At 41.1% G+C, this 16,823-nt stretch overlaps 1 protein-coding gene across 1 annotated transcript in view; it reads left to right on the plus strand.

Moving 5' to 3' along the window:
• Positions 1 to 16,823, plus strand: part of sema6bb (sema domain, transmembrane domain (TM), and cytoplasmic domain, (semaphorin) 6Bb) — a 135,420-nt gene that overhangs the window by 96,372 nt on the left and 22,225 nt on the right. Inside the window, exons 14-16 of the mRNA XM_080473026.1 lie at positions 2,410 to 2,550; positions 7,241 to 7,318; positions 12,551 to 12,609. Coding sequence (XP_080329152.1) covers positions 2,410 to 2,550; positions 7,241 to 7,318; positions 12,551 to 12,609 — 278 coding nt within the window. The remainder of the gene's footprint in view (positions 1 to 2,409; positions 2,551 to 7,240; positions 7,319 to 12,550; positions 12,610 to 16,823) is intronic.

Raw genomic sequence — 16,823 nt, forward strand, 5'->3', positions numbered from 1 at the left:
AATCTCTGTCGAAAGGAAGAAAAAAAAGACAAAAAGACACCTACTTTCCACTCCTACTTATCTGAAGCCGATAAATAAAGGATGTTTTATTTTTGTACATTTTCTAAGTGTAAAAATGACACAGTATTGTTTTATGATGAGATTGTGCCAGCTTTGTTTTCTCCCAAATCAATTCCTGGCTGTCACTGATTATGAGGCGGGTATGTGACATTTTAATTAATAAGCTTCAGCTGAGTTTTTTTTTTTTTTCCCCCTTTGTAAAGCAAGCAGTTATCTTTTGTTTACACTCTTTACAGTAAACCTACCTACCTGCAGGATGTTAGTTCATATTTAATGTACACACATGAGAGGAGGTTTCAATGTTCTATTCTAACTGTTGGTCCAAAGTGAATAAGGCATTCTTTTATATTTATTTGAGGCACAAATGTGTATTGTTTGGAAGTCTGTTGATGTGAAATCACTCACAGATGCCAAAAATTCCATCAAAGAAGGCCACAAGGGGGTTAAGTGACATCTGGGTTCGATGGAGGCATCGTGAGATGAGCTGTTGGTGTTATGAGCTGAGTCAAAAAAGAGGCATGATATATCCTGGAAACATGACGTGTTCTGAATTATGCAGAAAGAACGCTCCGCCGAGTATGCATGCGACACACATAATTGTGCAGGATCTGAGGCAATGCAACCCCATGCTGAGAGCAGGAAATCAGGGCAAAAGAAAAGCACCAAGATTGGAGATAAATATTTATTATCAAGAAATCTGAAGATCTTTTAATGAGCCTGAGACATAGTGCAGAAGAGCTTTTGAAAATAAGAAAAATAGAAACGAATGAAATGGTGATAAAATCACAGCATCCTTAATCTTGAGCAAAGTTACTCATTGTCAGTGAAATTGACCACTTATCTTCAGCCTGACACTGCGTCACCTGTGATATCTGGATCTTGATGAAAGATTTGAATAGACTGTGTCCTTTGTCCTTTCCCAATAGCCATTTTACACGAGGCGAGCAGCTTTCAGGTTTTACCGATGGCCATCGTTACATAATGAACACCGGGTACAACAGTGCTTTTTCAGCCTTCGTTGTTGCTCTGTACTCTTTGAGAATCAGGGTCCAACATGATGGGTGGCTGCAGGGCGGGCAGCGGGGAGAGAAGCTTTGGCTGGTGATTTTCACTCATGTTTTACTGAGGCTACTTAGATGCAAAGAAAAAAAAGAAAAGAAAATGCAAATTTTTAAACGCTGTTATGAGTGACATTTACAAGTATTGAATCTTGAACCAACTAGAAACATCTTTCCTCCTTAAAATCACCTTGACTTGTACTGTTTTACTTTATATCCTTAAAGTAATTTTTTTTTTTTTTATCCTTACATTGAGACAAGAAATGCCTTGTGCCCTGTAACAAGCCTCAGGTGACACGAGAACAAGGCTACAAGCACAATTATCTTTTCAGAAGTAAGCACAGATAGAAATCAGTGGTCTGTGATGGGCTGATTGCCATAGCGAACCTGGGAATTGCCCCAAAAAATGTAAATGAGCTTGTATTTGTTTCGCTATTTTCTCCCTTACTTGATCTTGGTTTTGTGGCATCAGTTTTCTCATTACCTGCCTCTTTTTGCTTCTTTGCCTTTCCTTCTTTTAGTTTTTTTGGTTTCTTTTTACTCTAACCAATTCCTCACTCTTGCCTTAACTTCCTTTGGTGGTATTGGCTCTGAAGAATGATTCACAGCTTAGCCTTAGCAGAATGATAAATTATTCTTAATGGCTGTGGGGCCGGTGCAATGTTATTACCATAAACTATCAAGATACAACTGATGCATGAGTGCACATATGCATAAAAAGGTATAAATCTGTTTCATGGAGGGAGGTTGGTGCCAGCTATCGTAGCTCTAAGTGCCAATTAGAAGCGATTCAGCCCCCGGTTGATGTTTTTGGCCATGTGACCCTACAAACCTCTGCAATCAGCACACTGCATATTTAGGTCCATCCAGCAACGGGGATGACCTCTCGTTGTTTTTATTTTTACCACGGCTTTTATTTATAGGACTGTTTACGTTTGCTTGTGTTTTGCGTGGCAACATGAGGAATGCTTTCTCGCCCGCTGTAACGCTCAGAGTGAGGTCAGAGGTTTAATATGCACTCTCAGCCCAGTAATTGAAATTGCTTAATGATTTTTTTTTTGTTGTTGTTTTGTTTTATGTGTGCTTGCTTGATTATTTGTGTGTGTGTGTGTGTGTGTGTGTGTGTGTGTGTGTGTGTGTGTGTGTGTGTGTGTGTGTGTGTGTGTGTGTGTGTGTGTGTGTGTGTGTGTGTGTGTGTGTGTGTGTGTGTGTGTGTGTGTGTGTGTGTGTGTGTGTGTGTGTGTGTGTGTGTGTGTGTGTGTGTGTGTGTGTGTGTGTGTGTGTGGTACAGGTGTGCTCAGGACTCTCCGCAGGCCAGGCAGCTGCTGTCTCTGACTCTTGACCGGTTGAGCCACACGCTCCTCCTCGCCTTCCCCTCCTGTGTGGTCAGGATACCTGTGGCACGATGTCAGCTCTACTCCCGATGCATGAAGTAAGTCCGCACCAAATCCAAAACACAGAGGACCATAAAAGGGCAGCTGAGTAGCATGAAAACTTAGGTGGCCATTTAGGAACCATCTGGCCTTCACAAGCACTTATGAGCAAAACGTGGTGAAGCTCTGCCAGCTGCAGCTGCAGCAGACCTGTGATAATAACACAGTACTACAACTTAATAACACCTGTCCTCATCCTTGAGTAGAATGATAATCTGTTAACCGCTACTGCATAATAGAAAAATTACTCATATGTCATTAAAATGCGCCTGTAAATTGCCAGGACATCTAATAAAAGCTATTCGTGTAATACATTGTCAATAACCATAATGTTGTATTATTTCCCCGGAATTTCAATGTTGGTGCCATCTGTGAGCATTTGAAAAGACACACATAATGGTGGCTCACATCGCACCACATACTATTCTATATGCAAACAATGTAGAACAAAAGGGAGAATGCAAAAATAAATATGGTGCCAATTGAATAATTTGATTGCATCCACTATAATGAGGCATAATCAAAAATTAATGTGCTTCTACATAATTCCATTTTAAACTTCCTCCATATGAGTACACTCAAAGAGGCATTCACTCATGGTGATGGTGTTTCACCTGTTCACACCCACACAAGTCAGACTCTTCCTGACTGGCACACTCACTGAGCCTTGATGCCTGTGGCCCGTTAGGATGCGGTGACAGAATAACACAAACTGGTATGCACACTAGTACACTGAGGCGTGCAGCGTGTTCACTGAACCAGGTGAGTCATACAAGCGTGTAATCCAGAGCATATTAGAAAAGCGCTCGCATGCCCTCTGATGTGTGTGTAGTGTGTTCCTCTTTGTGTTTAGATGTGAGAATGAGAGTTAATTTTCTGGGCACCAGCAGGTTCAACATTTAGTCATGCCTCAGCAGCTTCAGGTCAGTTTGTTTATGAGTCCTTTGAATTTTCATTCCACAAGTTTACAGGTGAAGTGGATTTATAAAAAATTTTTTTTAATCTTAAATCATTTTTGGTTTGCTTTAGTTTTTGGACACAACATTGAAGAAAAATAACTCTGCTTTCGAGCATAGAAAACATACAGTTTGACCTTCTCAATAAATTTGGTCATGATAAACACCTTATGTGTCGCATAAGGGAAGCTTACACAATATTATTAAAGAACAAGCCCAACACGATGTTCTTGTTCTTCTTTATTAAGTGTGGCACACATTTTTCTATTAGTGTTATGTGTAAAATGACATCAAATTTGCCAGAGAATAATTTGTCTAGCAAAGCGAAAAAAGTTGAATGTCATTGTGGTTTGTTAAAATATGTTATCATTTTGCTGCAAAGCAGGTATGAGCAGGTAATATGACAATAATTTGACATTTTGTATTGTACAATTGGTAACAAAAAAATATTTTTTTAAATGAAAAAATCATAAAAAGGAAAGTATATTTTTTTTTCTAAAAATGATTCTCAACTAAGGGAAAATTAATTAAGTTACAAGGTATTACTGGTTTCATGATTTTATTTTTATAAAGAAGACATCAAGGTAAATATGTTTCAAAAACAAGATGGAACATTTTTCTCATACTAAAGTAGAACATGGAGTTCTGGATTAAGCTTTAAAATTGGTGTTTCTATTTTGGTATCTGAAACAGAAGGTGCAACAAAAAGTGCTGACAAGGGCAGGCATAGTCAGATCACAAAGTAAGCATAACCAGAACTAGGGCAGAAAAACAGAGTCCAACATGTAATGAGACTGGAGACAAGAGCGCTAAACAGACGGACAAACAAAGACACATGGACAGACTGAGACCTTCATATACACATCAGCCGGTATTGGTTGCCAAGACAAAAGGTGGAAACAACAAAGGCTCAGTTGAGTCACTTGAAAGGGAGGGCAAAAACAAGTTAAGAAATTATTAACAAGGGAAAATGACAAACAGTGACTTAACATCGCCCCTTACTTTCACTGACTCAACATGTGCCTAACAATAAGTCCAAATCAAGCTGGGCATAAGGACGAGGGACTAGTGGATGGATCAAATTCTGTTTCGAAGTCTGAATCAAACAGTTCGAACAGTCTCAAAGGCAGAACAGATGGGACTCCTCCGGTGGGTGGCTCAGTGGCTGGGCGAGCAGACATAGCCCCGAGACAACGTGAGCAAAAATTGTAGCTCAGAAAGCAGAGCCTCTCTGGGACTGAGCGGGAGGCCCAGGGCGTTGAAGGCGAAGCCCCTCCGGGGGCTGAGCAGGAAGCTAATTGTTTCGAAGGCTGAATCCCTTTGGGGGTCAAACGAGAGGCCAACAGTGTATAAAGCAGAACCTCTCCGGGGACTGGGGATGGTCTCAAAGGCAAAGCTCCTCCGATGGCCAAGCAGGAAGCCGATGGTGTCAAATGCAGTACCCCTCCAGGGGCAAACCAGGAGGTGTGGCCAAAAGCGTGAGTGCTGGAGCATTTTGAGGCAGGTCCTCCGGGACCCTCAGAGAATGGCAGAGAAAATGACTGAGGTGGGCCTTCCAGACTCCTTCAGTGATGGGCAGACAAGCTGATTACGGTGGGCCGACGAGGACAGCCTCAGAGAAGGGAAGAAAAACTGATTGAGGTGGGCTGCCCTGGAACCCTCAGAGACTGGCACTGGAACAGACAGAGGTGGGCTCTCCAGGACCCCCTCAGAGATGGGTAAAAAAGCTGGTTGACGTGGGCCCTCCAGGACCCTCTCAGAGATTGGCAAAAAAAGCTGACTTATGTGGGCCCTCAGTACTCCCTCAGAAGGACGGAACTGGAGACAGAGGCAGGCTCTTCACGACCTCACAGAAAAAGGCAGAGAAACTGATGGAGGCGAATAGTCCTGGACCCCTCAGAGATCGGCATGAAAAGAGGCGGGTCCTCCAGAGCATCCTCAGAGATGGAAATGGGGCCAGATGTAGGCAGGTCCTGTTTGACCTCCTCAAAGACTAGCAGAAAATCTGACTGAGTTGGATCCCTCCAGTAACTCTCAAAGGGGGGAGAAATGCAAACAGAGACAGGTTCTTCAGGACCCCTCACAAACCCCATCAGACATGGGCCGAAACCAGAAGGGAAGAAAGGCAGATACAGTAATGGAGATGGGTCCTCCAAAATCCTCTCAAAGATTGAGAGTGAAAATGACTGAGGAGGGCACTCCAGGACCCTCTCAGAGAAGAGCCGAGGAGCAGACAGAAGCAGAACCTCCTGGACCCCTCAAGGTCTTGAAGAGCAGTATCAATGGTGTGGTTGAGGCCAATTACAGTATCCTCTCTCCCTGGGATCATGGTGTGAGACAGTGTCAGATTGCTCGGAGATGATGTGTGGGCTGGCCCTGGTGATTCTGTTGTACTGCAGCACGGGCTCTGTGCCATTTACCTTGGAAATTACAACTGACAACTCTGTTGGATCATGAGGCTGGCTTGGTGGCATTGACATTCCTGGTGATGTGGTCCATTGTTGATTACCCAGAACTTTGCACATACTGAGGTGAACTCCCTGTCCACAGAATCACCTCTTCTGAGCCAAGATGGCGCGAGCAAGCTGGTGAATAGCAGTGATGGAACTAACAGGCAGCAAGTTGGCAATCTTAGAGCTAGTGGCCTTGGTTCCAGTGGGCTTGGGACCATAAGGCTTGGTTCTAGCAGGCTTGAGGTTTGCAGGTTTGTTGGTTTCCTGGCCAGCTAAGGATGTGCCTGCAGGCTTCCCAAAAACCTTCTCATCTTGCTGGCACCAGTAGAGGAGTCTCTCAGATCATCCCTAAAAATGTGAGCGGAAAGTCCACAACTGAACCATTCTCCGCTGAGTCAACGTTGTGGTTGGTCCATACACAACCACAACTAGTACTAAACACAGAGTTGAACAGATAATGAGATTGAAGACAAGGACGCAAAAGAAACCCAACAGACCAATACAGACAAATGGACTGATACCTTTACACGTACAAAGAGGTAGTGATTGACAAGACCCATTTGAAAACAATCCAGGCGAACATTCAGATGAGGGACATGAAGTGCAAGGCAAGACCTTAAGGATGAAGGGAGAGAAGAGACTTGTGAACAACAATATCTAATCCCATATGAATTTGAAATGTCTCGAACACATGAAATCTTCTATAAGCTAAATACGAAACCCAAAACATAATGTGAATCACAACATGAACTAAACAGATTATTGTAACAGCAAGATGATCAATCTTATCTAGTTGGTGACAATACTGGTAGCAAAATAAAGCGTCAAGGTTGTACCATCAATGTGGTATGAAGGCTGCAAGCATCTTGTATTGTGAGACGTGACGTGCTTCTACCTGCATTTACCTGGAGGAAGAAAACAGGAAACTTTATGTTGCTCCTTTCCCGCTAAAGAAAATTTCAGGTTGTGTAAAAAAAAAAAAAAAGATAATTTTCTTGATGTCTTTATTTTGTACTAAAATCAGGAAATAACGGTGGCATTGCTGGTTTTGAAAAGTTAGTATTTTATGATCTGACTGAGCCTTGGTTTTACACACTGGAACAATAATAATCAAAAAAAGCAAACAAATTGTTAGATTTATGTTATTTGTCAGATTCGTGGTATGCCTCTTTACCATGCTGTCGCATTCAATCAACATTTGAATCCCCAAAAAGCGAATGTGAGAAGTGAGTAGGTTTTACTGTTCATACAAACAAATGACCTTTCTCCTCTCTTTGTAGGAACTGCATTGCCTCCAGGGATCCTTACTGTGGCTGGACCAGAGGAAGCACCTGCTCTTTCCTCAGGCCGGGGACCAGGTATGACACCTTTCCATTCAGATCTACATCTCAAGATCAAACGCTGCCCCACTTCATGTAGTATTTAGTTCCTGATCTGTCACAGCGCTGACACACCGTCTTCTTCGTTGTCTGTTTTCATCAGTTTTAATGTCCATCTGAAGTATCAGGTGGTGTTTTATCGCTTTTCTCTGTTCTCCTGCTTTGATTCGGCAATGTTTTTATGCTCCTTTGTTTTGATTTGATTTATTCTTTCCTCTTTCATTCTTCTCAAGGTTACTTTTTCTGACAGCCGACGTTTCCAGACCACCCGTAGAGACAGCCCATATATTATTTATCTGGTCTGGAAGTCCTTGGTTCTGTCTGCAACTATTTGAGCCTCTTAGTAACATCTGTGCCCTCGAAGTAGCTGTCACACACACAGTCTGCTCTTATCGATTCAAGATGTCTGAACCTCAACAACACTGTGTTCTTCCACTTTACTTGTTACCAAATGGTGGTCATAAAACATTGTGTAGGTGTGTGACTGAGTGAGTTTTTGTGTTGCCTCTTATGGCGCTATCTGTGCTGAAAATATACTAGACTGTTAAATGTCTGGCTGTGCACATGAGTGGATGCCTCAGTGGATGGTGTTTGTGTGGTGGCGTGCGTGAGTGAGAGAGCGCTACTGAAACACGGTGGCTTGCCTCCACGGTTCACCTCCAGTCGTGGCTTGTTCCCTCCAGTTAAATCAAATATCTCCTTAGTCAAGCTGCTGATTGAATCACACCTTCAAACACAGGTGTAATGCCAGCCGAAAAGACAACACAGACTTTAAGGACCACCTCAGGCTCCCTGCTTATACTATTAAAGGCCTCTGTGTTGGTCTTGATTTGATTTGCCAAGGGCGGTCAACTCAGCAATCGATGCTCCATTGAGTTATGGTGGATTTCCTCTTTGCGGAATCATGCGACCTCTCTGTGCAAACTGTCACCAAAAGAGCGTGCAGGATTTGGTGTTATGTATTGTGAGATTGGAGTTTTGACATTATCTTAGCAAGGGGACGTTTCTAGTTTTAATGAAAGTTGTTAATGTTGTTATTTTACTGCGATAAAAGCCAGTTTTATGTCTGGTTTTATAGCTGTGCGTATGTCGTGTGGTTGTGATTGTTTGATTAGATTTTGCCAGTGAAAATGAAGCAATTGTATCTTATTATGTTATAAACAACTCTTTAGAGCTACTAAATTACTGACTTTTGCTCCTTTGCTTAAGACGGACCGACCAAGACTGAAAGACACACACTAGTACGATGAACACCCACTGTCTTTTAAATAAATTCATGATTTTACTACCAAATATTTTATATTTGAGGCTCTTAATGTGTTCATTTGTACCATTTAGAGTAACGGTAGATAAACATTTAAGTCATTTATCCATATTTGTTATTGTAACGGTCTCCCTTACCTTTAACCCACTCTTTTAATTGTTCACTTTTCCTGGTAACTATTCATACATAATTGGCCAGCTTTATGGTGTTCTATACATTAATATACACTTCTTGAATTGAACTAATTTACAATCTTGTCACCTGTACTCTCCGTAGTCTCATTGATACTGTCCACAGCATTCAGCATGCATGCACATATGGTCCTTATCAGTCTCTGTTCTTACTATGAAACGTTTGAATAATGAGCCACTGCACCTGGGAGAGTGCAAAAAAAAACAAAGGAAACACTGTAAAACATATATATGCAGCAAGCACCTAGACCCACAGGCAAAGCTACGGTATACAACATAAATGACCCACGGTGTGGGAGATGCAGCCAACTGAACACAAAGCATTATTCTATATTAAGATGACAGCCACTGTATGTTCACACCATGCTTGGACTCATTTGTCACAGTGTTTTTCAGGCATTAAAAAAACAAACGTTGGTTCCACTGCTGCTGGAGCCTTTAGCTAATTGCAAAATGATCAAGTGTACTGATTTCTTGATCTCACTTCAGCTTCTCTGGAGTGGTTTTGCATAGTTTGAACTTTGTTTCAATGTTTAAGCAATGTAGACCGTTCAACACAACACCAACAAAACTCTACTTGAAGCCGTTTGCAAATATTGTCTTTCAGGTGCTGATAAAGTCAGTTAGTCATTTTGAAAAACCTATTATTAATTATTAAACATTTGCTTGTGTTGCTAATATTATTACCATTAGTGATTTAATGACATTGTTAAACAGATGTTTCTGTGAGCTTGTGACTCATTACTTGTGTTGCATGTCAAAACAGTTTAATATCTGTTCTGTTCTCTTTATGGGGCCCGCAGATGTATTTGTTGGCACTCAATGAGCCCCCCCTTTATAAGTCTTGTCTGCTGTTGTTTACATGTTGGTTGTTTATCTCAACTCTTTTTGTTCTTAATCATTAATTTTTTTTTGTTTCGAAAGCAGCATGGCTGATGAATAGCCTATCCCCTTGGCAGGAGTGCGTGCCTTTTGAAACTGTCAGATGCTAAAAATGACTGATGAACCCGAACGAATCAAAATAATGCCTGTGCACGATCATTTGACAGTCATTGTTTTACACTACCTCACCGTTGTAAGACATGTCTGTTGCTGTCTGCATGTTGACAGTGTATCTCAGCTGCAATTTGTTTATAAGACGTGTTTCTTTCATAAACAGGTGTTGTGCCAAGTTCTGCATCACTTCCAAACATTGCATCGCCTTTTTGCAGTAGTGCATCCATTGAAGCGTTTTCAGTCGAAAGCAACGTACGTTAACAATTACTGCTTAACTCAAAACAGAGCAACAGAATGTGTTTGCATCACCATTTGACTTGGTACAAACCGATGCAACTCCAGCTGAACTTGATTAGTGACGCCATTGTTAAACTGACCCACGCGGTGCTGACAGCTCACAGCATCACAACTACTGGCTCACTATCGAGGCATTGTGAGGAAGACAGACAAGCAACACACAAGTTACACAAGAAAGTCATTTTTAATTTTTTATGTAACTCGTCAACTGACTCTATTGAACAAATCTTTTAGTGACTGTTAGACACAGATTATAATCTGATTATGTAAAAGGAATTCATCAAGCCAACTCAAGTTCTGTTAAGGAAAATGCTTTCAAAGTCTTTAGTTTTTTATTATGAATGCAGTCGGTGAAGTGGTTCAGTGATTAATGATGCCAATTCATTGTCAGCAAATCACATCAACTCACAGATTATTCAATGACGCTTTTGCAGCATTTCCTAGAGATGTCTTCTTTTTTTTTTTTTTAAATGGATAGTTTGGCATTTCCAGCTTTACATTTATTTCTTCTCTCAACTTGATGTCGTTAAGTGTAGGATAAGCGGATACAGCTATAAAGTGAGTTTGAAAGGTAACTTAGAAAAGAGCCAGGGAAAGGTTTTTTTTCCCCCTTTTTCCCAGTTTCTAGTTTTCATGGTTGCTGCTTCATATTTAGCAGAGTAAAGAGTGTGTTGTTAATCTTCTCACCCAAGTCTGACCAAGAAAGTGAATGTGAATCCCATATGTTCAATCGAAGACTCAGCATTAGAGCAGAAAGCACTTTGGCCAGTGTGAAAAGCTTTCAAGGCACATAATGACCACTTTTTTTCGTGAGTCATGACTGGAATTCTTATTTGCTAAGTCCACTGCTGTCTGATATCAAATCCACTGACATCTCAATGGGACCGTGTGTTCATTATTTATAATCCATCATCATATTGTGCTCCAGTCTATTCGATCGTCGCATCAGATGTTTTAGTTTTATTATCTGGAATTATCTCGGAATTAACTATTGAAAAAAGAACAATAAACCCCCCACTTTTTGAAAATGTTTGAGTTTTTTTTTTCCTATTTTCTATTCACATGAACACTATATGAAATGTTGTCCACACCAAGTGAAATCAGCAGGCAGATACATATTTGCGCTTGCACACGCCTACTCAGACGTAGTCAATCTGTCGTTTGCAACTTGTTGCCGTTTTCCCCCTGACACGAGCCATAACTAAAAGCAGTTGTGTTTTTCTTGGTGAGCACCTGGCCTGTGAACTGTTCTCATTTCCTCTCCGCTTTCTCACTTCATCATATGTTATTGTCTGCGGGGTGTTTCATGCCTCCCTGTTGTCCATATGGGAAACGAGTTGTAGAAATCCGATATGTCGTGATTTCCAAAATGCTGGAAATTAAGTCGAGGTTGAGGTCATATTCGTATTTTACTTCTTTTTTTTTTCATTAGGGGGGGTTACATTTTTTTTGATTGAGTTTGGCATAACACAAGCAAATTAATAATTAATTATAAAACAAAGAGATGGCAACTTCGTGACATTTTGTCAGTGAGTTTTTTCTTCAAGCAGCATTAGAGAGAGATGGGGAAACAAATGTGTCAATCCAGCCTAATTCACAATGTTGGTTTTTGATTTTCTCAGCTCATATCATTGCATCCAGTTTGTTTTAGTGGCTTGTGAGCTTTGCAGGGGCAACTTCATAATTAGTCCTGAACAAATGTTTGAAGGGCACATGGTGATATTCTGAGTGCTCCCTGATGTAGGTGATTGCATATCAAGAGGAACGGCCTTCCTATGTTTACACATACATGAACATAGAAAGGTATATGTGTGTACATATTCATATTCAGCATGCACACAGAACAATGGACCCTTAAAATTGAAATGTACGTACTGTCCTGCTGAATTGAGACTCTTATTGAATAAGTGTAAGACAAAATTCTGATACTTTGAGCGTTACAGCTGTAGTTCACAAAACAGACTCTTGAATGAGGCATATGTGATATAAAACTTTAGATATTGGGGATAATTAAATAATCATTTAAGAAAAACCCAAGTTTTAGGTTGCATTTTGTTAATTAGTTATTTCCCTTCTTTCACTATAGAACTTCCTAATGCGGAACAAAGATAGATGATATGACAACACGTACAGCGAATCATCACAGGATGGCAGATGCAAACGGCTATATTTAAATTTTAAATGGCTCTATTTAAATACTAGTGAGTATCGTTGTCTATTGTTATGCAGCCCTCAGTCCTGAGTTTAAAAAAACCCAAACAAACAAACAAAAAAAAAAACAGTACTCCTTCACTCTAAGAGCTGAAAGAGCTTGTAGAGATATATGTTCCATTGAGACTTGTCTATAGTTTTACCGCTGAGATAGTGTTCCTCTATCAGAGTGAATCTGTGCTGCATGTCAGTGGCCGAGTTGCTGTGCCTCTGTGTCTCCTGATTAATGACTGTGCCTCTTTTCCTCTGCAGACTGCCTTTTGAGCAAGATGTTGAACAGGGAAACGTGGCCCACTTGGGTGACTGTGACGGTAAGAGAAGTCCCGTTCAGTGTGTGTGTGTGTGTGTGTGTGTGTGTGTGTGTGTGTGTGTGTGTCTGTGTCTGTGTCTGTGTGTCTGTGTCTGTGTGTTTGCATACGTGTGTACGTTCTTGTGCATATTTAAAAATAAGCATTAAAGCAAATAGCTTTCTCTCGTCTTTGCCCAGATCCTTGTATAACTTGTGTGTCTTCGGGGTAAACAATACTACAGTATAAACGAGGAAGATCCTGGTAGTTTCAGTTTATACAGAGGAAATCCATAAATAAACACAGAGACAAGACCCAATCCTTCTCACTTTTCTGTAGTATCTTAATTTTCCCATGAGTAACCCACCAAAATCCAACCTTAAGACAGTCTGCCGTCGTCTCAGAGGAGGCAAGGCAATCTCTGTGTATGTTTAAGCTACGTTTGTTCCTTTCTCTGTTTACTCTGTCCTTACTTGAATGCTATCTGTGCTTTGGTCTGGTAGGTTTCATCCCATAAACAAGTGGTTAATTATATTCAACTCCAGCTTGAATTTCCCTTGATGTCTCCCTTTTTCCTCTCTCCATATCATTATGAAAATAGATTTGGTAACCAGCAAAGCAAAATCTTTATTCCAGATACACAGAAGTTTTTGGATACTCCCATGACACCCCTTCGCTTTGATCTGAGCGCTAATTCCAGTGCGTGCAAATTAATCCTTTGCTTCTGAAAGTTCCCCAAGTTCATGTGCCGTGCTCCCTGAGAAAAGAACAGATAGATATTGCATAATCAGAACCCGCGTACAACTCTAATCCTGTTTCAGATGGGCGCTCTGTTTGATGCTGCTCTTTCACTTCAGGTCCTCTGACCACCAAATCACAGGGGCGGGGGGGGAGCTCAGTAATTGATGGATGATGCTCACTCTATGCACAGCAAAGTTGAGCGAGTTATTTGTCTTCGCTGAGGCCATGTGTGGCTTCCTACCGAATACGAGGGGGGGGGGGCTTAGTCAATCTGTTTAGTTCTACTCCCACAATAACAGATATCCGCAATCCACCTCAGGTTGTGTTATTTTTAAAACAGATCACATATGTATCTGTCCTGCTTTTAATTTCTAAAGAAAACAAGGTTGGAGGTATTTTGGAGACTGTGCGTGCGTGCGTGCGTGCGTGCGTGCGTGCGTGCGTGCGTGCGTGCGTGCGTGCGTGCGTGCGTGCGTGCGTGCGTGCGTGCGTGCGTGTTTTTGCGCTCGCACAAAAACATAATCATAAACTGCTCAAAAATGTGGAATGAATTTAATTCTGTCTGTTTATACTCACCAAGGACTATACCTCAGCAAAGACGTGTTTAATTAACAAGCTCCATGATCGTTACTCTGTCTCTGCACTACTTTAGCCTTTGAGAAATGAGCTTAATTGCAATTGCCCAATTAGGTAATAGAGTAGAGGGTTTTGTTTTCAAGCTCCAGTCTTGGTTTGTGTTCAGTATGTTATGTGTGGCGGTCTGGTGAAAAGTCTCGTGGTCCGAGCATAGTGACGACATTCATTGTAAAGTTGTAATCACAAAGGTTCCGGAGCAGTGACACAATCTGGATCACCACATATTCCAATCTGAGAGGAGTACAACCAGTAGCCTTAATGAAGAACTTCGCTAATTAATTACTTTTGTTAATCAGTAAAAGTAAAGCCACATTAATAATTGTGGTCATTCCCTACATTCCCAATTTTTTGTGCTTTGATGTTTTCCTCTAACTTGCAAGTAGGACATTAATCAGGTCGATTTAATCCAACAATTATATTGCTTATTCTCAGGGTTTGGTACAATGCAGTTCAGTTAATAGCCTCAATTCTAATTTATGCCTTGTACTTGGTGTTACTTCAGACAAAATCAAATTCATCATCATGTGTGGTTGTGGCATCAAAATAATGAAGCTTCGATTGAGGAAGAAAAATGTCCTATGAATTGGATATGGTGTCCTTTGTGTGTATACACATGTAAACACACACACGCATGCGCGCACACACGCACACACGCCTTCAAGCCATTTAGAGTCATCGGTTGACCTAACCAGCATGTTTTTGAATTGTGGGAGGAAGTCAGATTACCTCGAGAAACTCGAGAAAACTGGATCTTTTGGCTGTAACTACATCCTACAGCATTCGTAGCGTGTGCTTATGTAATCAATAAGCACAGAATCCAAATGAGGGTTAAATGAGTGATGACCAACAAACTTGGAATAGTGTGGAGAAATGTTTTGCACAATTTAGCTCAATATAATTAAAAAGTTGTATGTTACATACATTCAAATTCACCAGTGAAGCTCATGTACGTTTTTTGGTGTCCATGCGTGCGTGCGTATGCTTTAACTGATAATATGATGATAGTAATTTGTATTGCAAGCCTCCAGCACCATGAAAAGAACTCTCACGATCATGATTTTTGTATCCAAAAAAAGTACAATTTCTTCATTTGCACCTCAGAGGGGCTGCCAAAGTCTCATATGTGGTTCACAGGACTTATAACGTCCAGGTCTGTTTGTGAAACGTGAGGACGGTTTGTTGGCTCTGAGCTCACACTTACACAACAACACTGTGAGCTGGACTCAAAGGCAATCATGGTATTTATGGGGTGTTTTTTAGTATCTGAGAGGTAAAAAAGATATTGGAAAATGGATTAAAAAAAAAAAAAAAAAAAAAAAAGTCGAAAGCAGTGAAGGGAATTCCTCTGTTTCATACACCAACTCCGATGGAGATCGGATCCATGTGTTTGTTTTGTTTGGATGTCTTTGGTCTGTGCTACGTTAGGCTTCAATCAAGCCTCATCAGAGCTTAGACAGATCCACATTTCAGTCAGCTTCGCTGGGGCACACCGGGGCTCTGACGGCAGCATGCACACTTCCATAAACGAGCTCAAGTAACGGAGCGGTCGCATCAGAGTTCTTTTAAATCAGGCCATACCTTCTTGATGTAAACACATCTTAAAGTTTTTACATTTAAATTTGAGTTTTTTTTTTTTATCTTAAGGTCATGGTGGGTTAGAGTTAATTCCAACTGATTATCATTAACGGGACACCCTGCACATGTTGCCTGTCCATCGTAGGGTTAACATACAGACAATCAAACCCAGCTCAGAGTTACCAACTTAGTACCAGAATAAAAGCCACGCAACTCATGAAGAGCACATACACATCCCTCACAGAGAACCCCACAGTCCAGAAGCGAACAAAAGATTGTTTTTCTGCAGCCCCCATTTACATCTATTAGGTAAATTGTGACCTTGATTTCACTGAATAACAATTGGCTTCTTTAATAAAAACAAAGAACTCCATAAACCCATTTCCCAAGCTGTGTAGTGATGTCCAGATCACAAAATTCACTTTAGTTTCACTCAGTAAGCTTTATCGAGATCTAAATGATAGTATACATTTTGAGATTTTATTCAATATAAATAGCTCTGATGAACAGACATGAGAGCATGCAGCGCTCTGGGATCTGTTGGTATTGGAGCCGTGTCACATAAAGATGTACTGTTCCTGCTCCCTTGCCTTTGGCTTTGAGGAATTTCTGAGCTATGAGGCATGTTTGGTCTTGATCCTGTGGTGAAATATGCCCCAGCTGAGGTCTGTTGGCAAGAGGTGAGAGAGCTCTGTTGTCGCTGGATGAACACAAGCTGCTGGGCGGGCACGCCGGGAACGTGAGCCAGCATCCATCTGATGGCTGCCACCAACACTTAGACGGCACTTTGTCTCAGATATTGTGATGAACCTGGTGTCACAGCCTATCTTTTCATCATATCTCTTATTTTCATATGACACTTTCATTGTCTCTCATATTGATGTTATCCTCCCAAGTTTCTTGTTCCCACTTCATGCTGAGTCCATTCCTCTTTGTCTCTCTGTGAGACAAAGGTTGCTTCAGCGATCTGCAAACACAATATTCAGTCAAAGAAGACAGAAAGGAGCAGCTTCAGTGGACTTGTTATGACAAACTGTCACTAACACTGTTAAGACTTTGAAAATTGCCTTCACTGTTGCTCTATGTGGCTCTATCGGCATTTTCCTTGGAGTCTTTCTTCACCTGCCTTCATTTCGTTATGTATTGAGGAGACCGTACATCTGTGTACTTACAAACACACACCGATGCTTTCATGAACACAAACTCCTCTGGGAGTTTGGATTGGGGGAACAGACAGAAGGCTTTTTGTTGCTGAATATTTCATATCTCTATCTTGGACTCATTCC

This window comes from Lipophrys pholis (genome assembly GCF_963383615.2).
Source record: "Lipophrys pholis genome assembly, chromosome: 10".
NCBI classification, from domain to species: Eukaryota; Metazoa; Chordata; class Actinopteri; order Blenniiformes; family Blenniidae; genus Lipophrys; species Lipophrys pholis.